This window comes from Prunus mume, linkage group LG7 (genome assembly GCF_029339155.1).
Source record: "Prunus mume cultivar Tortuosa linkage group LG7, ASM2933915v1, whole genome shotgun sequence".
In the NCBI taxonomy this organism is placed as follows: domain Eukaryota; kingdom Viridiplantae; phylum Streptophyta; class Magnoliopsida; order Rosales; family Rosaceae; genus Prunus; species Prunus mume.
In genome coordinates, this window is record NC_142704.1 from 2,105,793 (window position 1) to 2,128,971 (window position 23,179).

General features: G+C 37.6%; 4 protein-coding genes across 4 annotated transcripts; 3 read left to right on the forward strand and 1 right to left on the reverse strand.

The window, feature by feature from the left end:
- Positions 1–1,934: 1,934 nt before the first annotated feature.
- LOC103337534 (short-chain dehydrogenase TIC 32, chloroplastic-like) lies at positions 1,935–4,425 on the forward strand. Its single transcript, XM_016795679.2, has 8 exons — positions 1,935–2,172; positions 2,606–2,837; positions 2,975–3,054; positions 3,159–3,312; positions 3,431–3,509; positions 3,629–3,713; positions 3,884–3,930; positions 4,069–4,425. The coding sequence occupies exons 1-8, from the start codon at positions 2,067–2,069 to the stop codon at positions 4,234–4,236; spliced, it is 951 nt and encodes a 316-aa protein (XP_016651165.2). The 5' UTR covers positions 1,935–2,066; the 3' UTR covers positions 4,237–4,425.
- A 540-nt stretch (positions 4,426–4,965) lies between these two features.
- On the forward strand, positions 4,966–7,611 carry LOC103337576 (short-chain dehydrogenase TIC 32, chloroplastic-like). Its single transcript, XM_008240741.3, has 8 exons — positions 4,966–5,113; positions 5,489–5,720; positions 6,215–6,294; positions 6,403–6,556; positions 6,652–6,730; positions 6,818–6,902; positions 7,076–7,122; positions 7,280–7,611. Exons 1-8 carry the CDS (start codon positions 5,008–5,010, stop codon positions 7,442–7,444), a joined length of 948 nt encoding a protein of 315 aa, XP_008238963.1. The 5' UTR covers positions 4,966–5,007; the 3' UTR covers positions 7,445–7,611.
- Positions 7,612–7,760: 149 nt separating this feature from the next.
- Positions 7,761–14,726, reverse strand: YDA (Protein kinase superfamily protein). Its single transcript, XM_016795873.2, has 12 exons — positions 14,553–14,726; positions 12,925–13,732; positions 12,042–12,773; positions 11,666–11,753; positions 11,418–11,480; positions 11,110–11,270; positions 10,911–10,986; positions 10,532–10,591; positions 10,343–10,450; positions 9,992–10,219; positions 9,320–9,411; positions 7,761–8,934 (listed from the first exon to the last, which is right to left on the reverse strand). Exons 2-12 carry the CDS (start codon positions 13,482–13,484, stop codon positions 8,430–8,432), a joined length of 2,673 nt encoding a protein of 890 aa, XP_016651359.2. The 5' UTR covers positions 13,485–13,732; positions 14,553–14,726; the 3' UTR covers positions 7,761–8,429.
- Positions 14,727–22,195: 7,469 nt separating this feature from the next.
- Positions 22,196–22,873, forward strand: LOC103337579 (B3 domain-containing protein At5g26805-like). Its single transcript, XM_008240744.2, has one exon. The coding sequence runs from the start codon at positions 22,196–22,198 to the stop codon at positions 22,871–22,873; it is 678 nt and encodes a 225-aa protein (XP_008238966.1).
- The last annotated feature ends 306 nt before the right edge of the window (positions 22,874–23,179 follow it).

Consider the following 23,179-nt stretch of genomic DNA (forward strand, 5'->3'; position numbering starts at 1 on the left):
TGGTTTCTGTCAGTCAGATGCTTATAGTGTGGTTTCTTGGTGGTAAAGTAATTTTATGGGTTCTCAAATTTATATTGAGGGTTTGTTTGGGCTTTCATGGAATTTACAAATTCATATGCCCCGTTGGGCAAGCCCGAAGAAAAGAACCGGAGAAGTCGAATTTCCCTAGGTTTTCATTATCTTGTTTGTATCAATCAGTTAGTTGAATTACAATCACGCACAGGTTTGTTATTTGTAATGCTGGGAATTCGCTTATTCTTGCAGATTGAGAATTCATTAGTGAACGAAGCAGCCCTTTCATGCTTGGTTGGATTTTGTTATTTAGTGTCGGCATAAGAGCAACTCCACCCGTTTGCCCTTGCCATGGTAAGGGAGCTAGGGCAGCCACTATTCACGTGAATAGTGGTTGCCCTTGCAAATAGTATTGTGTGTTTCCACCCATTGTCATGACAAAGGGCAATTACTATTCATTTTTTTGTTTTTTTCACAAATTTGTTTACCTAAACAATTAATTTGGATAATATTTTCGGATAAGATTTTTGGGTTCGTACGTGTCAATATTTATTATAAAATTCATATCTCAATCGGATAAAATTTTGGTATTTATTAAAAAAAAAAAATCAGTAATTTTTTGGTATTTAAAAAAAAAAATTGATTTTTTTCATTTTTTTATTGCACAAAAATTGGCTGCCATTGAATTGGAGAAAAAAAATCTGATCGGAGAGCTCAAAGCGCGACACTTGGACTTTAGCGGCATGTAGCGATCTTGTAGCACCGGATCAGAAGGCCACCGTAGCACGCATGACGTCGGGCCGCGTTTTGGACCTCGAGTGAACTAGCCTTCGGGCCAACCCGACTTGGTAGGCCCCATGTCTTGCCCGAGGTTGGGCTGTCCCTGAAACGACTTTTCGTTTTTTTTCCCCTAGCCCGAGGCTCAGTGGCCTCGGTGGAGTCGCTCTAACAATGGAGGTTCAGAGAAGAAAGGGAAGAGGTTCAACTATGATGCCTGCCACTCCTTGGCACCTCAACTACGGAGGTTCAGAGAAAGGGAAGGGTTTTAAAGAAAGGGACTCCTTGGCACCTCAAAACTACTCTGATCGATAAACTAAAATGGGGGAAAAAAATATAAAGTGTATACTATTATTAAAAAAAAAAGCGTATAGCCGGGCGGCTATATTAGGAAAAAATGGTATAGCCGATCGGCTATACTATTTTTAAAACAAATAAAAAAATTAAGTATAGCTGTTCAGGTATACTATTTATATATATTAAAAAAAAAAGGCCCACCTAGCGCCTAGGCGCCATGTGTCAAACAGTATGGCCGTTCGGCTATACTATGTTTTAAAACAATTAGGGGAAACGAGTATAGCCGGACGGCTATACGATTTTTAAAAAAATAAGGAAAATCCGGTATCGCCGCTCGGCTATACTATTTTAAAAAACAAAAAAGGACACGCCACGTGTAAAACAAGCAGAGCTTAAAAACGAGTATAGCCGTTCGGCTATACTATTTATATATATTAAAAAAACCGGCCTAGCACCTAAGCGCCACGTGTAAACAAGTAAAGCCGGGTGGCGATACTTTTTTTAAATTACGAAAAACCCAATTATAGCCGCGCGGCTCTACCATTTTTTTTATTTTTTATTTTTAAAAAAATCTTCTGGGGCAAAAGAAAAGTTGGTCTAAATTTTTGACTTTATTTGTTGTCAAATTTAACCACTATAGAAGTAGTATTATCGAACAAGTGAGTCTAGTGTTATTGTTACCAAAACAACCTGTTGACAAAACTTCTGATTTGGCATTTGGTCAACAACAATGTGTTCCAAACGACATCGTTGTATATAATATTAACATCAGAAACGTCATTACTTACTATAATCCCAAAAGTCTTTCATGTTTTGGTCATCTGATCCCTCAAGTCAATTGGTATCTATAATGCATCATTGCTGGGACACCCCAAGCATGGCCTTTTCCTCACATTGCCTATATTTTAATCAGAGAAATCCGATGTTATGTTGCTTTTGTTAGCCTTCTTTGTAACTTCACATTATCATCTGCAACTTACATGGGGATTTTTATCAAGAAACAACAATCTGGGTTCTCTGCCTCTTCAACAGCAGAGGAAGTTACTGAAGGGATTGATGGAACTGGTCTTACTGCAATTGTTACAGGTCATCATGCTCTATTTTTTAAGCTTCATATATGAAATATTTTTTTTATAAAAATATGATAAAGGATTTTCCCTTGTAAAAATGGAAAAATGATGAAGATCAGTGATCTGGACTAGCTTTTAGTAATTCTTTGATATATACATACTGAGTTCCAATGGGTTTTGTATTTTTAATTTTATATTCAAGTACTTTTCTTAGTTTCTTGGATGATCATTTATCATTCCAAATCTAAATGAAATTAAGCTGTTGACCAAGAAAACATGCATGAAACTAAGATGGCTTCTTCTATAAGTTCTCTTCAATGATATAAGATGTCTATTATTTCTCATATATGTACAGCAAGTATAGCAAGACCCTTCAGTTTTGTTTCTTAATTTTCATGTCAATGAGCCTTCCTCTGTGTGTTTCTCAAGGTAAGGTTGTTCAATTTCAGGAGCCTCCAGTGGTATTGGTGTAGAGACAGCGCGTGTTCTTGCATTGCGCGGTGTCCATGTAGTTATGGCAGTAAGGAACACCGATGCTGGGGCGAATGTCAAAGAAGTAATCCTTAAAGAAATTCCCAATGCTAGAATTGATGTCAGGGAGTTAGACCTCAGCTCATTCACATCTGTAAGAAAATTTGCAGCAGATTATCGTTCCTCAGGCCTTCCATTGAACATCCTTATGTAAGATAAGCAAATGCCAGTTTCCTTCTGTTTGTTGTGTGTGGTTTGTTACATATTTACTTTATTATATGAAGCTAATACGTCTTTATTTCATACTATGGCAATAAGAAGTAATACAATCTCTTCTTTATTGGAAGTAACAATGCAGGGATAGGAGTGACACCGTTCAAACTTTCTCAAGACCGTATAGAACTCCAGTTCGCAACGAATCATTTAGGTTTGTTACCTAGAAATTGCTTTGAACTGTAGCCTGCCCACTGATCAGTTTCATACAAGTTTCTTTTACCCATCTATTTGTTTCTTGAACCATAAAATGTGCAGGTCATTTTCTTCTCACAAATCTTTTGTTGGAGACCATGAAAAGCACATCGCGAGAAAGCAACACAGAGGGGAGAATCGTGAACGTATCATCACTGAGCCATCATTACGGATACCGTGAAGGAATTCGTTTTGATAAACTTAATGATGAACCCACGTAAATCTTCTGCAGGATATGCAGATTATATATGTTCATACCTGTTTTTAACATTTTGAGATGTCTGTTTGGATAAATATTTGTCAACAATCTGACCCTTTTACTTGCTAATATACAGATACAACAGGCATTGTGCTTATGCACAATCCAAACTTGCTAACATCCTACATGCTAATGAGCTTTCCCGGTGTCTGAAGGTATTGAACATTTTAAGGACATCCCATCATTTATGCCTAATTTCTATGGAAATATATTGCATGTATCCATATCTTCTTGGTTGACTTGGTAACTTATTTTTGAAACATCAACTAAACAGGAAGAAGGGGTAGAGATAACGGCTAATTCTGTTCATCCCGGAGCAATTCTCACGAATATTACCCGCCATGATAGCTTCCTACGGTGTAAGCTTCATCTTCTCTACTTTACCAGTGAAAATTATTTCTACTGTAAAATCCCCTGCAGTCAAGACTAAATGCATCACTTTTCATATTAGCTCATAATCAAAGTTCTTGACGCTGAGTATTTGTCTGATTTTTCACTGATAAACTCACTTTTTTCATTGGCCTGACAGGTGTTTTTACTGTGGTGTGTTTGTTTATCTCTAAAACTGTTCAGCAGGTACTTCTTGACGTTCCACAACATATTAAATCATATGATTTTATTTGATTTTCTAGATAGAGAATCTTGTGTTTGTACTATATATTCACATTGTATAGCAGCTGCCCTTGAACTATCTCAATGAAAATGGTCATGCAGGGTGCGGCAACCACATGCTTTGTGGCACTCAATCCACAAGTTAAGGGAGTAGGCGGCGAATACTTTTCGGACTGTAAGATTGCCAAACGGAGCTCTCAGGCAAAAGATGCGGATATGGCTAGGAGACTCTGGGATTGTAGCTTGAGTTTGACCAATCCCAAGAAGTAGGATGTTTTAATATTTGCTGGTTGCACTGTTCGTTATGAAATCAAACCTCCAAATCTCAAACTGTAACCAAATGCTGAACTCAGACTATAAAAAGTTCCCATTTGTTCCTTATTTGTAATTTAAGACCAGTCTAGAAACTGGAGCACATAGACAACATTAATGGAACTACAAAGTAAACAGCTTTCAACATGGTCAAGAAGCAATATGTGGTTTATGGTTTAAGATGTTTAACACGATCTATTTATTAAAATGTTGTCAAATTCCCTATAGCTTAAAAGCAGGGACTCGACTTATTACTTGGACAACAGTTTAACATATTGTGTCTCACAAATTCCATCTAGAGGGGCGAGACTCGTAAGAACTGACTTGGACTCGATAGAGCTGCAAATTTGAACATATATTTGCTCATGGACAATCAAAAATAGCCAACATATTGCATTCTAGTATGACAGCCGCATCAAAAACGACATTGCTGATTACAATCCCAAACAAAATTGCCACGTAGGGGAGATACATGGGCCAACAGCAAGCAAACAGTTGTCAACTTGGTATCTATCATCAATGGGGCACCTCTAGCATAGCCTTGTCTTGACATTGGCTGTTACTCTCGTTGCCAATATTTTAAGAAAAGGACTACAATGTTTTGACACCTAGGAAGAAAAAAAAAAAATATATATATATATATTAAATAAATAAAAAATTATTTTCGCTAGTTTTGGTAGCATTTTCTTTGTTTTGTAACTTGCAAGTTCATTATCATCTGCAGAATTAATGGGGATATTCAGCAGGAAAGGACCTTCTGGGTTTTCTCCCTCTTCTACAGCAGAGGAAGTTACTGAAGGGATTGATGGAACTGGTCTGACTGCCATTGTTACAGGTCAAGCTCTATTTTAAGCTTCATATATGTGATAAAATTTTCTCTTACTGTATTGTCAGGTATTTCTGTTATTTTTTTTATTTGTTTATGTGATAAATTATAGGATTTAATATGATTTAGTATGTCACTGGAGCAACTTCCCAGGTAAACATGGGAAAAAACTCTTGTTAGTTTCTTGGATGATCAAATGTTACTCTGAGGCCAAATCAGATTAAGATGGTTTCTTTCATAAGCTCTTCTGAATTACATGGAGATGTAGCTTTTTAGCCTTTGGATTTGGACATCTCCATTGTTTACATGTGAATGAGCCTTCCTCTGTGTTTCTCAAAGCAATGTTTTCAAACATTTCTGTGTAAAAACTTTGTTTAATTTCAGGAGCCTCAAGTGGTATCGGTGCAGAGACATCACGTGTTCTTGCGTTGCGTGGTGTTCATGTTGTTATGGCAATAAGGAACATGGATGCTGGGGCCAAAGTCAAAGAAGCAATCCTTGAAGAAATCTCCAACGCTAAGATTGATGTCATGGAGTTGGACCTGAGCTTGTTGGCATCTGTAAGAAAATTTGCAGCAGATTTTAACTCCTCCGGCCTTCCATTGAACATTCTTATGTGAGATCAGCAATTTGCATTTTTATTACTGGCTATGCTTCTGGTTTCTAATTATTTTCCTCAATTTACCCCTTTTGTCAAACGTGGCCTTATTGTCCTAGATTGAATTGGATCGTGTTTGTACTTTCCAAAGTTATACAAAGCTAAAGTTGTCATAAATGCTCTGCACAATACAGTACAGTCCAGTACCCTGCAGCACAGCATATCAGATGAGCCCAAAGTGGAGAATCAAACTTGTCCCACCCCGCAAGTTAACACGATAAGTGATAAGTGGAGATAGGGGACGGTTTCGAACTGACCATATCTAACACCAGAGTTCTTGTACCATGTTAGACATCCACCGGACCTCAAAAGCTCATGCTGCTACAAAATTAGATCTAACATATTTTTGTCAAGCTGACATGCATTTGAAAGCTCATACAGCCATAATTCACACTTGATTATTATATATATTATGACAATAAGAAGTAAGACACTCTCTTGTTTGTTGGAAGTAACAATGCAGGGGTAGGAGCATCTCCATTCAAGCTTTCTCAAGACAGCATAGAGCTGCTGTTTGCAACCAACCATTTAGGTTTGAAACCTAACAATTGTTTTGAAGTCTAAACTATCAGAAAAGAGATCAGTTTTTCACAAGTTGCTTTTGTCAATTCATTTGTTACTTATACCATCCAATGTGCAGGCCATTTTCTTCTCACCAATCTTCTGTTGGAGACCATGAAAAGCACATCACGAGAAAGCAACATAGAGGGGAGAATTGTTAATGTATCATCACTACTTCATCCATATGGTTACCGTGAAGGAATTCGTTTCGATAAAATCAACGATGAATCAGGGTAAATCTTCTTTAGGTATACTGATTTAATGTGTTAGGTGTCTGTTTAGGGTAAATATGTCAACAAATCTGCCCCTTTTGCTTGCTATTTTCCAGGTACAACAGATACTACAATTATGCGCAATCCAAGCTTGCTAACATCCTACATGCCAATGAGCTTACAAGGCTTCTCAAGGTATTGAACGTTTTAATATACACTTCAGATTTGATATGCATTTCTTGGTTGGCTTGGTAACTTATGTTTGAAATTTCAACTGAACAGGAAGAAGGGGTAGAGATAACAGCTAATTCTCTACATCCTGGAGCAATAGGAACGAATATTACGCGCCATGATAGCTTTTTACAATGTATGCTTCATCTTCTGTGCTTTACCAGCGTCATTTTTATAATAGGAAAGTTCCCTTCAGTGAAAACTATGGTCATCTTTTCATATCAGCTCATAAAAAAAGCTCATGGCACTGATTATTTGTCTGGTTTTCCACTTAACAACTCACATTTTCACTGGATTGGCTTCACACAGGTATCTTCAGTGTGCTGGGTATATTTTTCTCTAAAACTATCCAACAGGTACTTCCACCTTTCACAATATATGCAGCGTATGATTTTTTTTTTTGGGTACTAAATACTAATGCTACATGGACCATGTTTGTGAATCTCACTCTATCAGAGATGCGGTCTACAATTTGATCAAATCGTTTTAATTTATAAAAACATGGTCCTGCAGGGAGCGGCAACGACATGCTTTGCAGCACTCCATCCACAAGTTAAGGGAGTAGGCGGCGTATACTTTTCAGACTGTAACATTGCCAAACCGAGCTCTCAGGCAAAAGATGTAGATTTGGCTACCAGGCTCTGGGATTTTAGCTTGAGTTTGACCGATGCCAAGTAGTAGGGCATCTTAATCCTTGCTGGTTAATGTTGTGGGTTTTCTGCACTGTTCGTTATGAAATCAATTGCCAACTTGCAAACTATAATCAAATGCTGGTCTCAAACTACTTCACATTTGTACCATATTTGTAATTTATGATCTTCAATCTAGGGATTGTTTTGAGTCCTTATGGCATTCTAAAGGGGTTTCTAAAAATACCCGATTTGAACTATCTTTATAAAAACATTATATCCAAGGACCTTACTGAAATTTTTGCTTATTCTTCATCAATAGTCAATAAATTAGGTCATCAGCAGAAGATATCTAAAGAGAGAGATACAGGAGGAATTAGATTTCTTCTATTTGATGCAAGTATATTCAGATGCAACAGTATAAGGCCGCACAGCCCATCCCATCTTAAGAACCGGACTGAGGTGCCAATGCCATAAACTGATACAGGTTCAACAACAATCTTCACAAAATCTCAACTCCAATTTAATTCCCAACCCCCACTGTACAATAATTTGTGCCATCTCAACCACCCTCTTTTCTCCCGGAAAAACAAAATAACCAAAAAATGGTCGAGTTCAAATACGGAATCTGAGAGCCTCTTTTTCCTTTTTTCTTTTTCTTTTTCCCCAAGGAGCAACAAAATGTACACCTTTTTTACAGCAGCAGAAACGTTATCTTTACAAGGAATTAACAAAAGCTGGATCTCCAATGACCGCCTTCGACTCCCGCAAAGGGAAGACTTCAACGGTTCAACCACTACCATAGGACAATATAGCTTAAGAAGCCTCTTCTGCCAAAGTACTGCTTACCACTGGAACATGACTGAGCATTGAGGCCTTTCATATCATGTTTCTCTTCTGGCAATCAGGGTATCAGAAGATCCAAAAGCATCATTTGTCAAGTTGTTGATTCTTACAGTACAAAATGGACTTTTCAGCAATGCCAATACGCCAGAGATCATGCACCCATTCTATATAACTGCTTTGATAAACCACTAGCGAAGATTAAGGTCCATGGAAGGATTCAGCTTTAAATGATCCCTTAAGAGCTGTTGAGACACACGATCAGCCAAAATGGACTGCACATCAAATAACTCCTGGGGGTCCCTGGGAACAGGATTCCCTATCTGGTCTCCCAGTGCACCATTATCAGATGAAATTATATCCAAGAAAGCATGAGAGGCTTGTGGAATCCCTCGAAATAGGTCTGGCTTTGGCTCATGGTATGGAATGCTGCCATTTGTATAGAAACTACAGTTCTGAGATCTATGGCTCTTCCCCATGCCTTCATGTAAGTAGGTTGTTGGCTGCTTCAAGTGTTGAGAAGGAATTGCACCGCTGCCACCAGTGAGAGGTGTAGATGAGCCAGATGTGGTACGAGGGCTAGATATGGGAGAGGGAGACATCCTTCCGCTGAAATGTTGTGGTGATCTAGAATGTAGAAGCGGACTTCCAATAGGAGAAACAGGGCACGATACGTTTCTTGGTGTATGGGCATCACTGAAAACCAGAAAGGAAAGGGAAAGGTTAAAATTTTAATGGAACATTGAGAAATAACTAGTAGACAAATCAGTCCTCATATCCCGAGGTGGCATTAATATCAACTAACGAGTTTCCTAACATTTACTTCTGTATGGGGTGCGATGGTATTGTCATTGCCCTTCTTTAGATGAAGGGTTTAAGCATATATTGAGCATTCTTTAATTCAAAAGTACAAAATTCCTGTGTTTAATAAGCTTAACTGCTATTCTGTGGGTAAATGAGTTGGAAGCAACATCAAGATAAAAACCAGGTATTCATAATAACATGATGATTTGGCCATCAAATTTAACCACTCATCTACACATAATAAAAATATAACTGAGAGAGGAGAAGGAAGATATACCTTGATGCCGAGGCAGTTTTTGAGCCTCTGGACTGATGTATGCCCATTCCTTCTGAGTCCAAGTTAGAATGATTTCTCCCGTGTCCAAAGGCCTAAAAGAATATTTTAAAAAGGAAAAGAATGAAAGCTGCAACTGATAAAGCAGACAAAAGATAAACTTTTTAATGTTCTACCCCAAATATGCCAGCATAAATTGACATAAAATATTAGGCCCCAAATAGCATAGCTGGTTGTCCACATGAATACACGGAACCATAATTTCTGTTTCCCACAGCATATCCAACATATGGAGATTAAAAAACGTGTTATTTTTGTGTAGATTTTAAGATCTGGAAAAGCCTTTTCATGTCCAGTGTCAGCAGAGCATGTTTATATTTATACGATGTACAATCACAGAAGAACAATATGAAGGGATGGGAAACATTGTGAATCTTTTTAGTTACATACAAATACAGCAATTACATAAAGCCATAAAATTCTCATGATATTAAAGCCCTTGTCTTTTAGATGCCTATCATGAGGTATTCTATACTTAGTATAAAAAGTGAAAACTTAATATCTGGTTGCCATAAATTCAACAAATCTGAAAAATAGTAAATGCAATAGTCACATATATGCAGTTTAATGGCATAGAAATCAAATTTGTTGGGGCGATTGGTTTAGGTTCTATACCATAGATCTCACTGCAGGAGGTCCTTCGGAAAGTTCTGCACTCAAAATGGTTCTTTCCAATGGAGCAACATTTTTAACAAAAGGATGCTCCAAAAGCTGAGCAGCTGTAGGACGATTCAGTGGGTTACGTTGCAAACACAGCCTAATAAAGTCCTTCCCATCATCTGACAGATGATCAGGAATTCCAGGAAGTTCCTTACTGTTTCCAATCTTAAACATAGCAGCAACCTTTGAAGCACAAACACAAGAACCAGGTCAAGGAATTTTTGTCATGCAAGAACTGTCAATGAGAAATGTATAGCATTAGACTATTTTGTAATACTCTAGTCTATGAATCCAAATTTTACTAACCCCTTCATATTGACTCCAAGGTGGTTTCGTCGTGGCCATCTCAAGAACAGTGCAACCAAGGCTCCATACATCAACCGCAAGATTACAACCATTCGAATTCTTGATAACCTAAACAGTTGAGTAAATAATGTCACCACAAAGCCAGAAAAAAAATTGTGATGCAAGAGTGGAAAAAAGAACCATCCTGACCTCGGGTGCCATCCAATATGGGCTTCCCTTGAACGACAATGGACAAGACTGCCCAGTTATCTACAATTATTCAGATAAGATTAATTAGAACACTCAGATTCAAGGTTGACGGGGAAAAAAAACATTAAACAACTTGGAGCAATTTAGCCCTTTTTAAAAAAAAAACGTTGTCTCGTGTTCTATATCTAAAACAAAATGTAGAAAATGGTGTTACAACAAAATGAGTACTTAACAAGCATATTTTCACTCTCATAACACACTGGCTTATAGGATCTCTTACAACGCTACCTATCAGCATCGAGGTTTCATGCTAACTGGACAATCAAAAGAAATGATTGAATGGTATTTACGCTGAAAACTTGCAAATGAATGATCTTACATGCTTAGCCATCCCAAAATCTGCCAATTTTACCCGACCATTGGGATCTACTAATATATTTGCTCCTTTGATATCCCTGCACATAATAAGCTTATCATTAGTTCAAATGACATTCCTAAACAATCAAACTTGACATTCCTAAATGATTACAACAAATGGCCCATAAGATTAATAAAGTTTCAATAATAATGTGACTGACCGGTGGACAGTGTTTTTGGCATGTAAGTATGCAAGCCCTGACAAGATTTGTTGAGTATAACTACGAATAGCTATTTCACCAAACTGACCATACTCTTGAAGCAGTTTATAAATGGATCCACCAGACATATACTCCAAGTATATGTAAAGTTTGTCATCTACCTGCTCAGGCATACACCACCACATGTCAACAACAGGAATAACACACTTATTTAAGAATAGTTACTATCAAACGTGTAAACAGCCAATCTTGACTGACCTAGGCACCAAAACCTTTTTAGATATTACACAGTAATAAGAGGGACTTACTGTCTCAGATCCATAATACTGTACTATATTTGGATGCCGTAAGCGACTTAGCAAAGCAATTTCCTACAAAACACAATGCACAAGTATATGCCACGTGAATTGTATAAAAGAAGAATTGTGCATTCAATAAAGGAACACAAAAAATATGTAAAGCTTGTATTGAAAATTTACTAAGAAATATTCTATTCTTTGCACCACTGGAATTTCTAACAGATCTACAGAGTCACTGACTAGCAAATAGAACTTACTTGCCCCAGTTGCTGTGCACTTTCCTTTGATTTTGCATCATCTGCAAACAGAGTTACCTCCTTCATTGCACACATCTCACCGCTTTCACTGAATAGCAAAAATTGAATCAAACTAGACATTCAAAAATTCCAAAGAAGTTGTGCAGTACTTCTAACAACAACAAAAGTGGACTATAACAAATCATAATTTTAAGTTCAGAAACACTGTCTGCTTAATATTCGATAAGCACAGGAAAATTGTAATTTTGAAATGCTGATACTTGAAAATTTCAATCTGCCACATGCAGCTTACACTCTGCTAAATATCATACATACTGAGAAATTATACAACTGTAAAATTTGCAATCAATTAACAGAGCTGCGTTCGGCTACAAACCTGTTAAAACCAAGATATACATGTCCAAATGTGCCCCTCCCAAGCAGGCGACCCTTCTTCCAACGTGAACCAGGACTTGCTGGATTCTCTGCTCTATTAGGGCTACGTGGAACCGTGGGAGTCGTTGCAGCTGAATATGCGGGAGAAAAAGGACAGGTATTAGTTATTGTTATTGGAGGAAGGGGCAACCGGTGGCTTTTCTGCTTCCCATCGTCAGGCCGGTTTGTAGGCGACTCTGCAGCCGGCCCTCCAGCTCGTGGATGCAGAGGGGTAACAGCACCACTTTGTATTCTGGAGCTGGGGCCAGGACTGGTCAATCTAGGACTAGGTATTGGAGAACATTCAGGGCTACACCTATTGTGCTGCCAAAACAACTGTCCTGACAGATCCCCTCCGACTGAATTATGCCCAGAATTTTGACCTGAACCTGGACTAGAGCTGTGAGCAGAAGCTATTTCTGGATAAGGCTTCCCTGCCCAGAAATTGGAGTTCCTAACTTGCTCAGAGCCAAATGCTCTCATAGGACTCCTAGAAGGACTTGACAGTGAGCTGTCTGGAGCACTAAAGAAAGCACCATGGTAAGGGATTTGTATATTCTGCATATGTGTGCTTGATGGTCTCCGTTTAGGTGATGGAGACAGAATCTGAGTATTGAACAGAAGATTATCCGGCTTCACAGTCTCTTTTGAGTTCTTTTGGTCGACGGTAGGGAATTGATCCTTTTGCATTACACTTCAGCAAAGATAGAAGTAAATTTGTCAGGGGTGGACACACATGCATGCACTCACACACAGATGAAGCATTTACAGGTGAATATGACAGTTATCTAACATCATAACCTGAAATAAGATCTTCATTCTCAATGATATATATTAAAACATACCTGGTAGGGCTGTTCAAAGTTGTTCTGTTTCCATTTTCATAGTCAGATCCCATGGGACTTAGCAGACGTGAGTCAATCGGATCATCACTATCAGTAGAGCTATCACAAGATATGGAAGCAGTAGCTATATCTCCTTCAGCATCAGTAGGATCTTCCCTGCTTGAGACACATTCAGGTCTTGGAAGGGGCAAATAGAACAATTGATTGGACCCTCTGTCAGATCCTGGTTTTGAGGATGCACTGATGCCAGAGTCGGTACGTCCAATGTTAGAAAGTTGCACCCTAGGGAGGGGTAGTGGCTGGGCATGAGGCCGTTCTGCAAAGCTTTGGCAGCGTGATACTTGTTTGGAGGGTGCAGGTGACAGTGCCCTGGATAGAGAACCCATTTCTGAAATAGTGTCGCTGCATGGCCTTCGAGAATTTCCTGATCTACTATTGAACTTCTCTTCCGATGAACTCTTAAGTTTTCGGTGTATGGTTGCTATGGTTTCAATGAAACTCTCCTTATTTGCTTTCTTCTTTACTTCTTTGGATGAAGACTTCCTCCACCAAGAAGGCATGCTTATGTAATGAACAAATTACAGTAGGCAAATCCTGAGATAAATTACTCTCCTTGATTATAGATAAGCTATCACATTTAGACCAACTTAATGACCTGGTATGCACCTCATCTATTCATAACAATGAGAAGTAATCCAGAGCTCATATCTATGGAGACTCCGAATAACAAAACTCAGCAGATAGCCTTAACTCATTTAGGAAGGGGTCCTAAATGAGCTGCTCAATAGAAATGGTACTCAATAAGGACCTGTATAAATATTAGAATAGTTTTTTCATTAGCTCTTGCCAAGAACAAATGCAATAGACAAACACTTTGCATAAATGTATCTCTCATAAAAATATAAATTTGAATGAACAGTAGCTGCCAAAGTCATAAAGAATGATAATCCAGATTCACGAACTACTGTCAAAATAACACATTCCAATTATAAATGTTGGCTTTTTCCAGACCCAAAGAAAAAAAAGTTGCCTTTCCAATTGCAAAAGGAAAAAAAAATTCAACAAACTCTAAAGCCATTACATTTTTGTTTGAAGAGCTTTATTTCTAAATAAAGAAATGCTACAGTTTTCCCACATTTCTGAATTTGCCATTACAGACTTGTTTCTAAACCTTTATTTGTTAAGTTTTGGGGCAAACAGAGGCTATCAATAATATACTAACGATCACATGTCAACAGCACACTCAAAACGCTTAAGAACCCAAAACACACTTGCTCAGCTCAGATCTACGCAATTCAATCACCCATTTCAACAAATTCAATAGCATAACTTAAAAATATTCAAACCCAAACGAAATTAGCAAGTGAAAGAAAACTCTCTCCCACCAAAAACAAAAAAAAAAAAACATTAACTTCTAGCAATTTCGAAATTACGACTCGTTAAACAAAACCATAAAAAGCAGAGCTTAAGCTACTCAAACCCAATGGCGGAGACAACGCGAGCTAAAAAAAGGACACAGGCCCATAAATTCACGACATAAAATGAAAAAAAAAACCTTCCGAATCATTCAATTCTTTGCAGCTCAACAGTAGGCACCGAAGCAAAAACCCTAACAATGAATCACTTACAGTGTGGTGGTGTATGCAGAGGCCGAAATGACGACGCTTAGAGAAAAAGCTCGAAACTCAGCGTTAGTCTGCCTATCTGTCCTCCGCAACACGGCGAAGCGAAGAAGCTGAAAAGACACCGAGCAAGGAAGAGAGTTTTTAGAGTGAGAAGAGTTTTTTGTCTGTGCGTTAAGTGTCTCAGAAATAAAATAAATTAAAGTGTTAATTAATAAATAAGGACGTTTAGGGCGCATCGCGATATATGGTAATGACGTGGTACCGTTGGTAGTGACCGATCGATTTGGAAGTGATGACCTCAGTGGGTGTTGTTGATGGCTAGGAACGGTTGCAGGTGAAGGTGTATGGGGTGTAGCGTGTGGTGAGGAGTATTTGATTTTTTGGTGTGTATTATAGTTTTTAACGGCAGCTTTACTCAAATATTATTCCATTATCACCATGCTTTACGCAATTGTGTTTTTCCTTTCTTTTGTTGAGATCCTTATTTTTGGTTTATCCATAGCCCTATCGTTTGCTTCGAACCTTTGGCTTTGTGCAATGTCACAGGTAACATTATTTTGTCAAACATGTCAATTGTAATCTAAATTGAGAATTTCAAAATTGTTTTATGAAATGAGATTTTTTACTTCGTAATGGGTAGGGAGTTTGACGGATGAATTTTGAATTCATGTTGTTAATAACGTATCGATGATATGTTGGTACGTTTTGTTATTAACATGTTATCAACCGTGATATTCACACATATCTGTAGTCCGTCTTTTAATAACAAATCCAACATTTTGTCAAGAAAAACAAAGAATTTTATGAGTACTAAAAAAAATTCTAAATGATAGCATATTAAAGATGGGATTGAATCTGAATAAAACAAATGTCATGTAGATGAGTGGTGTGTGTAGAAGTAGTGGTGGGGGAGGCAACATCAACAAGAGTGATGCTGTTGGTGGTGGGAGTACAGATGTGATGATGTTGTGATGGCCGGAGGCTTGGCGGCGGCGTGTTGGTGGTAAGGTGGCGGTGATGTTGTTGGGAAGTTGGTGGCGATGGTCACAGTCACGGTCACGGTTGTTGCTTTCTTTTTTTTATTTCCTTCAAAATATTTTATAACATTGCGATTATAGAGATATAAAACAATTGTCATTTATGAAAATTGAACTCAAGACCTCTTCCAATAAATTCGAAATTTAGGGCCACAACACCAAATAGGCTTTTGACGGAAATGACCTCAACTGAGGTTTGGATTTGACACCCCAATTCCAAGGTTTTATTATCCAAACAGGCCGTTACAGAATTCATTTCACTCTTTTTTTGCTTGGAAATTCGTTTCACTTAAAGAGAAGTGAATCACACGTCAGCTTCTATCCAGAGATTTCCAAAGTCTGTTTCCTTATGTGAATTTTCAGTATATCTATAGTAACCTCCACAAGAATCACAGAGTCTCACCATAATAGCATGTCTATGTGCTCCGGTTGCCAGTTACATAATATTCTATAATTCTTAGGTTTTTTTATATAAAAAAATCCCTCTTCTCTTGTTTTTTATTTTCATTTGCTTATTTTTTTTTTGGAAATTCAAGTATTTGTATTCTTTCTGATCATATATCTCTGGTTCGTGACGCACCCAAACTTCTCCCTTTTATTACTTTCCTTTCTCTTCTCCGGCAACGCACCATATCTCATTTCTCGACAATTCAGGTATGTTGGTAACTTTTTCGTGTTATTAATTTATTCTAAAATTTAAACAAATAGCATCATTTTAGTAAATATCACATTAGCTTGATGGCGTAGTAGAACTATAATACATATAGATTTTTTTTTCCTTACAAAGAGTATTATTGTTTTGATTTTGTTCTCCTTGTCCATAATTAACCTCTTCACATTTTGATTCTTGAACACGAAAGAGTAGCTTTGGGTTTTACTGAGAAAAAGAAATAGCTAAATAGACCGAACCAGATGACTGGTCTCATTTGGTTCAATTTTTAATTTTTTTTAAGATTTGATATTCAAAATTGAAATACACCGCCAAAACTGATTTAAAAAGTCGCTATGTTGGCAATAAACACAAGTGTCGGCTTCTTATTCGCTTGTTTCAAAATTATTATCGTTCACATTGCACAATTTTTTTGCACCCAAATCTCTTTCTCCTAAATGACCCACATTTTTTAACCTAATCTCTCTCTCTCACACACATATTTTTTGATCTACTCTTTTAGCCCCGGTTCCAACCGCTATGGCCCACACGTGTCTACCTTCTCTCTAGATCTCGCAAGCCGAGCCCAACCATACGACCCTCTCCCTTCGCCACCGCAACCCTTGTTCTCCCCATGGGTCAAGGCTCATCTCGTATGGATGGGTATAGGAATATAGCTCTTGCTCAAAGTTTAGCCCTGTTCTATTATCAATGTCCAACATTGAAAAAAGAAATACCCCTAGACTAAAAGATAGTTCGTCTCTGCTTACACATTTACTAAAATAAAAATATTAGAAATATTAGAGAACTTTAGTTGAGGGATCCCTCAAATAAGCTTATTTGAGAGACACTCTTATGGGGCCTATCTACATTGTATTTTCACAATCTAAACCATCCACGTTTTAGATATTCCTCCAAAGATCATCCCTACAAAAAAATCACTTTAATCTGAAATCATTTCACCACTCAATCGATAGTTTTAATTTTAGTGTTTTCTTGAACCACAGGAATCGTCGATTCTGTTGATTACAACTAGATATCTTAATGGCTTCCAATTTTTGCTATTTTTTTGCAAAAACGATATTTGAATGAAGATTTAATGGACAATTCAAATCGTTGAAACGAATCCTACAAGGTGTCCCTCAAATATCCCTCAATAAAAGTGGATTGTTAGAAATATATATTTACAGTTATTTTAATCTTGAGTTTTAATTTATGTTCTTCTTTTAAACTTGTGTGTAGTTGTCAATAGTTTTTGTTTTGGTAAAAAAAAAAATTTGCTATAATACAATATGGTACATATTAAGGTGTTTATATATTTCTCTCTCACACACACAACCTACCCGCTGATCGAAATGAAGCCCTCAGGTGTTTGTTTGTCTTCCCCCAAAAACAATAGCCAATTATAAACCCTTGTTGTTTCTCTCAGTTTCAGCAATGGAAGCAGTGCAACTCTCTACAAACTTAACCCTTGCCACCCCCATGCCACAACTACAAGACCAAGTTCAAGACCAATTTCAAGACCAAGATGAAGACCAAGTTTCAACAACATTGGCTTTATGTGATCCATCTTGGACCACACTGAACAGAACAGAAGAGGAAGAAGGCTCAGCTTCTTCTACCCCAGCACATGAAAACATCTGTACAATAATGCAGAATGTCATAGAAGAAGAGCTGAAAAGAAGAGCAGTGGCTGCCCAGATTTCCAGGCTGCTCACAGTTTGCAGCTACAATCAGATACTTCATGGCATGTGGAGGGTGCCAGCAAACCAGAGCCCATTTCGCAATGTTTGGGAGATTAGAAAGACGCTGACCACAAGCGATGTTGGACAAAATGTGAGCAAGACCAGCAGCAGGCTGCTGCTGAGCACACATATGGTCAAGAAAAGTCTCCTGCCCTACTGGAGTGCTCGACTTATTAATCGAGTTGAAAGCCAAGAGGGAGCTGCAGTTACAATCTACGATTGTAACACAAGCTCCCAACATCACTTGACTTTCAAGTATTGGAAGAGCTCAAAGACATATGTTTTGATAAAAAAATGGAACAGAGAATTTGTGAGGAGGAGGCAGTTGAAGGCTGGCGATGAAATTGGATTTTTCTGGGATGTTCACAGGTTGATGCTCATGTTTTCTGTGCTTGGACGCGCAGGCTACCAACTGCCTTCTTTTGCTTGAACAAGCAGAGAACATTTTTAAGGAACTTTTTTTAGTCTTTGGCAGCCTTTTGTTATTGATCAAACATTGGCATATGTTCTGGTTTTGTGAACTGTTTGAGGCTTAGTTTTCTTGGTTTCTTAATTTGCTTATCAGAAACTTTCTTATGTTATATATGTTGCTCATTTGAACCACATATTTTAGCACTTATGAGTATTCAAACACACAATGTGTTTGGGTTGTGCCATGATATGTTTTACTGCACTTGAGTTTTCGATTTACCGGAAAGAATTCAGAGTCGGTAGGGTGCCGGAATTAGAGTCATATAAAAGGAGAGGTTAGTAAGCCAGTGCCACAAGGAATTTCAGTTACTTCTGGTTTTCTATTTTTGACCAAACATCGTGGATGTTCAGGTTAATTTATTGAATTAGTTTAGCACTAATTTTCTTTAGTTTGTGTTATTGCATATAACATAACCAATTTTGGATGGAAATCTTTTTTAGCTATGGAACACACAGAAGATAATGCTTCTCTTATGGGGAAGGATTTAGTCTATGTAAGTTGTGTATCTACGAGGACATATATGCTAACAATAGTCCTAGTTACACAATGGAAGAAAGTATAATACACTTATCTGTCAAATAAATAAGTAAAAGTGTGAGGGAGGTGTTGTTGGCTCGATACAAGTCATGATGTGTAAAACCAATATAGTAGAAATCTAATAATAATTTACGGTTCAAATATATGTGGTATCCTACTAATTGCGCCAATGTCTTTTCAGTTAAAACACTCACACTCTGGATGTCCATTGGGCCTAACCCGACCCAGAATATTAGACTTTGAAGGTGGGGACAATATCGGTCCAGGCTTGAATTTGGTAGTGGACACCTACATTACATGTACTTAAATTTAGTAGTGGACTCTTACATTACATGTACTTAGAGCATCAACAATCATGTTTCCTATTTTTTAGTTAAAATATAGCTAAAAACATATAAAAGTTATTTTAGGAGCTCTCTATACAATTTGAACTCCAATCATACTCTATAGTTTAGGGAGTCATAAATACAATAATTATTTTTTAATTAAATATGATTGATCCATCTATATATATATATATATATATATATATATAAATGAGCATGAATTAAAAATTTAAACTATGTATAAAATAAAACAACATTAAATTATAGGGAGCCACTAGGAGTCTTTTCTCTCTCATCTGATTTATGAGCTCCTAAAGGTCTCCTTATTTTAGAAGATGGATAGGGAGCATAGTTGGAGTTGTATTTTTCCAATTCCTCCCTAAAATTTGTCTAATGATGTGGTTTAGGAAGTTCATTGTGAATGCTCTTAGACATAAAAGAGTATGTTATTAATTATCCTCCCTAATTACCTTTTTTGGTTGTCAAACCATCCCTGATTGCTTAGCCCCCAAGAAAGCTGCAGAGTCCCTAAAGGAAAAATCTCCAATGCCAAAGTAATTTCTTTATAATCTCTATCTCTATAAATACCCCGTAGTGACTTTCAACCCGAGTATCACAAACTCTCTCTCTCAGTTTTTTTTTTTTTTTTTTTGGGGGGTCTTCCGCTCTCTCTATTTGTACAATGGAAGAGAAAGAGGCCTCAACAACACTAACCCTGGCCCAGCAACTCCATGCCCACAAGAGAAAGTTTCAACAGAGCTTGGCCTTGCAACTCCATGCCCACAAGATGAAGTTTCAACAGAGTTGACTTTGTGGACCACAAATAAGAAGAAGAGAAAACCAGAGACAGAGTGCCCTGTTCCGAAGAAGAAAACGAACACAAATTTGGTCTCCTGGCTGAAACCTTGTGAGGCTTGGGAAATCAAGAAGACACTCACGCCTAGCGATCTCGAAAACTTGCTAATTGTGGAATCCAATTTTATCGAGAACCAGGTTATGTCTTTCTTGGGTGACACGTTTTCCAAAATGGTACTTGAGAGCAAGTATGGCGCCCGAGTCACAGTCCACGACCGCGATACATTTTCGAAGCATCGAATGGTTTTAAAGCTGCGCGATTCGCCTAGGAGGAGTTACGTTTTGGATGAAGATTGGCAGCAGGAGTTTGTGAAGAGGAGAGAATTGAAAGAGGGTGATGAGATTGGAGTTGGCTGGTACACACCCTCAAATGTTCCTTCCAAAGCCATGTTCACTTTTTCGGTACTTAAACGGGCAGGCCAACCTGCAGCTCTTCATGATCAAGAATCAGTTTAATGATGTAACCTGTCTGTAAGAATTTTTACTAAATTTTTTTATGTACTTCTGGCAAAAGCGCTAAGTAAAAATACTCAACTTTAATATATTTGGTCTATGTGTACAACTCAACTTTTCGAGTATTCTATATCTCCCATCTCTGCTTGGATTTCCTTTTTTTTTTTCCTTAGTTCGTTATAATTTTCAATCTTTTGGCTGTTTGTGGAATTATTATTATATTTTCAAAAGGGTTATTTATATTAACACCTCTTGAGATTTCCGGTGTTTTCACAAAACTTTATGAGGTTTAAAAAATTATACAAACACCCTCGAGGTTTCAGATTGTTTTTACAAAATTCGTTGATTGTTCCAAGGGCAGACCTACGTGGAGGGCATGCCCAGCAGCTACCCGACCCCTTTTGTGAATTCTCTCTCTTGTGAGCTTTAGTTTTCTATTATCTCCCTCTTGTGGGCTTTAATTTCCTATTATCTCTCTCTCTCTCTCGGGTTTTTTTTATTATTCTTATTATTAATTTTTAGGATTTGAATATGAATTTTGGTTTTTTGTTGATAATATATTAATATTTGTGGGTGAGCTTGTGCTATTATTTTTGTATTGCATTGCATTTACTTGTTGTTTTATAAGTTTTTCTTTATGTATAAAGATGCATTTGAGGGTAATGCTCATTACTTCTATTGACTAGGTGTATTTTTTGTATGTTTATTAATGAAATTCACTCATATTGTCGAGTTTTTAATATAAGTTTTGTTTGGCCGGCTATCGAATCCTGAATCCGCAACTGGATTGTATGTTTATTATTGTAAATAACTCTTTTCAAAATTACCAAATTTGCCATATATTTAGATAAGTATTAACGTTTAAGTGTTGGCCAATATATAGTTTTCAGTCTTTCACTAAATGAGATCAAAATGGAAGGAAGACAAGAGATGGAGGGGCGGCATAACCTTGGAAGTGCTGGGTTACTTCCCCTCATTGCAAATTGTTTTTGGAGTGCAACCTCAATTTCTTCCCCTCGCTAAGGTAGTTTTTTCTTTTTTAAGTTTTTATTATTATTTTCAATGATAAAGTAAAGTACTACTAAGTTTAACGGTTTTAAAAAAAATTAACATGGATCAAGTTTTGAGTGGAAGGCTATACATGGTAATAATAAAAAAGTGGAAGTGAAAATTACAAACAAAACAAAACTCTGATGAATGAAAAATGCCGCATATATGCACATTACACGTCATATACGCCAGCTGACTGGAAGTTGTTCATTTAATGATCGAGTACTGGAAAAGTTACTAACGACCAACGTTCACAAACGGTTCACTGTAAATTTGAAATAAAATTACTTTTATCGCCAGGAAAATCACCCTAAGCGTCTTGAGTTAAAATAAAACCAAACCCAACAAGGAAATGCAAGTTTCCTAATTGAAAAGGGTAACAACATGTTATAAATACGCACGCATCTTTCTCTTATTGTCAACTTCATTCCATCTCTCTGTTTTCTTTCTCCCCTGCAACTAGAATTTACCAATTGACTGGTTCTGTAGTTTGATTTCCTTCTGTTAATTTCAACATTAACAATGAAGGAAGAAATTGATCTCTCAGCACTCCTGGACCTAACCCTTGGCCTTCCTAGAACTATGGTTAACCCTTGCCCAGAACCAGACCAACTTTCCACTGCCCTCACTTTGTGTGATCCATCTTGGAATTACGACACACACCAGAGAAAAGAAGAGGAATATTTAGACCCTGCTCCTCTCAGATTTGCCCTTCCTAATCCGGAACACGAGAAAATGTCGGGTACGAATGATATCAACAAGGAATTAAAGAAGAAGAAAAGAAACCAAGCACTGCCGGATACGGTGAGTCTACAGCCTCAGGATGAGGGGCCTTGGAAAATCAGGAAGAAGCTGACAGTAAGCGACATTGGAAACTGCTCAAGGCTACTGATGCCGAAAAAATCTGTCATCGACCATGTTATGTGTTACTTGGATGACAAGTTTGCCGAAAGGGTTATGAGCGGAGAGGGCATAGGAGTTATGGTTGTAGACTGCGACACAAACACCGGGCATTACTTGAATTTCAAGCTTTGGGGGTCGGCCGAGTTTTACATTCTCAACGGAGATTGGAGGCAAGAGTTTGTGCACAGGAGAGGCTTGAAGGAGAAGGATAGAATTGGGCTTTATTGGGACACCTCCAAATCCATGTTCATGTTTTCTGTTCTTGAAAGGGCAATCCAATCCCAATTCCCTGCTTGATCAATTTGAGATTTCAATTATGATCAGAATTGTAATGTAAAAGACTTGTGTTTATCCAAGTCCAAGTGAATTCTATGAATCAAATCATACATTTTCCCATCAATGTTTTTTCTTTATACTGATTTGCTTCCTGTTACAAGTTTTAGTTACACAAATAAAACAATTGTTAGTGAAAAATTACTTCATTCCAATCCAATCTTGCTTTGTTGGCTCCTTTGCTGCCAGCGTTGGGGTTGGCAGATCAAGAACGTCTCATAACTTGTGGATTAATTCCTCAGATGATTTCTGTTATAAGTATTCCAAACC

Coding starts and splice junctions, on each gene's coding strand:
- LOC103337534 (XM_016795679.2), top strand. CDS start 2,067: ATGGGGATTTTTATCAAGAAACAACAATCTGGGTTCTCTGCCTCTTCA. Junction 2,173..2,605: donor TCTTACTGCAATTGTTACAG/GTCATCATGCTC, acceptor GTTCAATTTCAG/GAGCCTCCAGTGGTATTGGT. Junction 2,838..2,974: donor CTTCCATTGAACATCCTTAT/GTAAGATAAGCA, acceptor CTTTATTGGAAG/TAACAATGCAGGGATAGGAG.
- LOC103337576 (XM_008240741.3), top strand. CDS start 5,008: ATGGGGATATTCAGCAGGAAAGGACCTTCTGGGTTTTCTCCCTCTTCT. Junction 5,721..6,214: donor CTTCCATTGAACATTCTTAT/GTGAGATCAGCA, acceptor GTTTGTTGGAAG/TAACAATGCAGGGGTAGGAG. Junction 6,731..6,817: donor AGCTTACAAGGCTTCTCAAG/GTATTGAACGTT, acceptor TCAACTGAACAG/GAAGAAGGGGTAGAGATAAC.
- YDA (XM_016795873.2), bottom strand. CDS start 13,484: ATGCCTTCTTGGTGGAGGAAGTCTTCATCCAAAGAAGTAAAGAAGAAA. Junction 11,754..12,041: donor GTATATCTTGGTTTTAACAG/GTTTGTAGCCGA, acceptor TTTGCTATTCAG/TGAAAGCGGTGAGATGTGTG. Junction 10,987..11,109: donor GCCAAAAACACTGTCCACCG/GTCAGTCACATT, acceptor TATTATGTGCAG/GGATATCAAAGGAGCAAATA.
- LOC103337579 (XM_008240744.2), top strand. CDS start 22,196: ATGAAGGAAGAAATTGATCTCTCAGCACTCCTGGACCTAACCCTTGGC.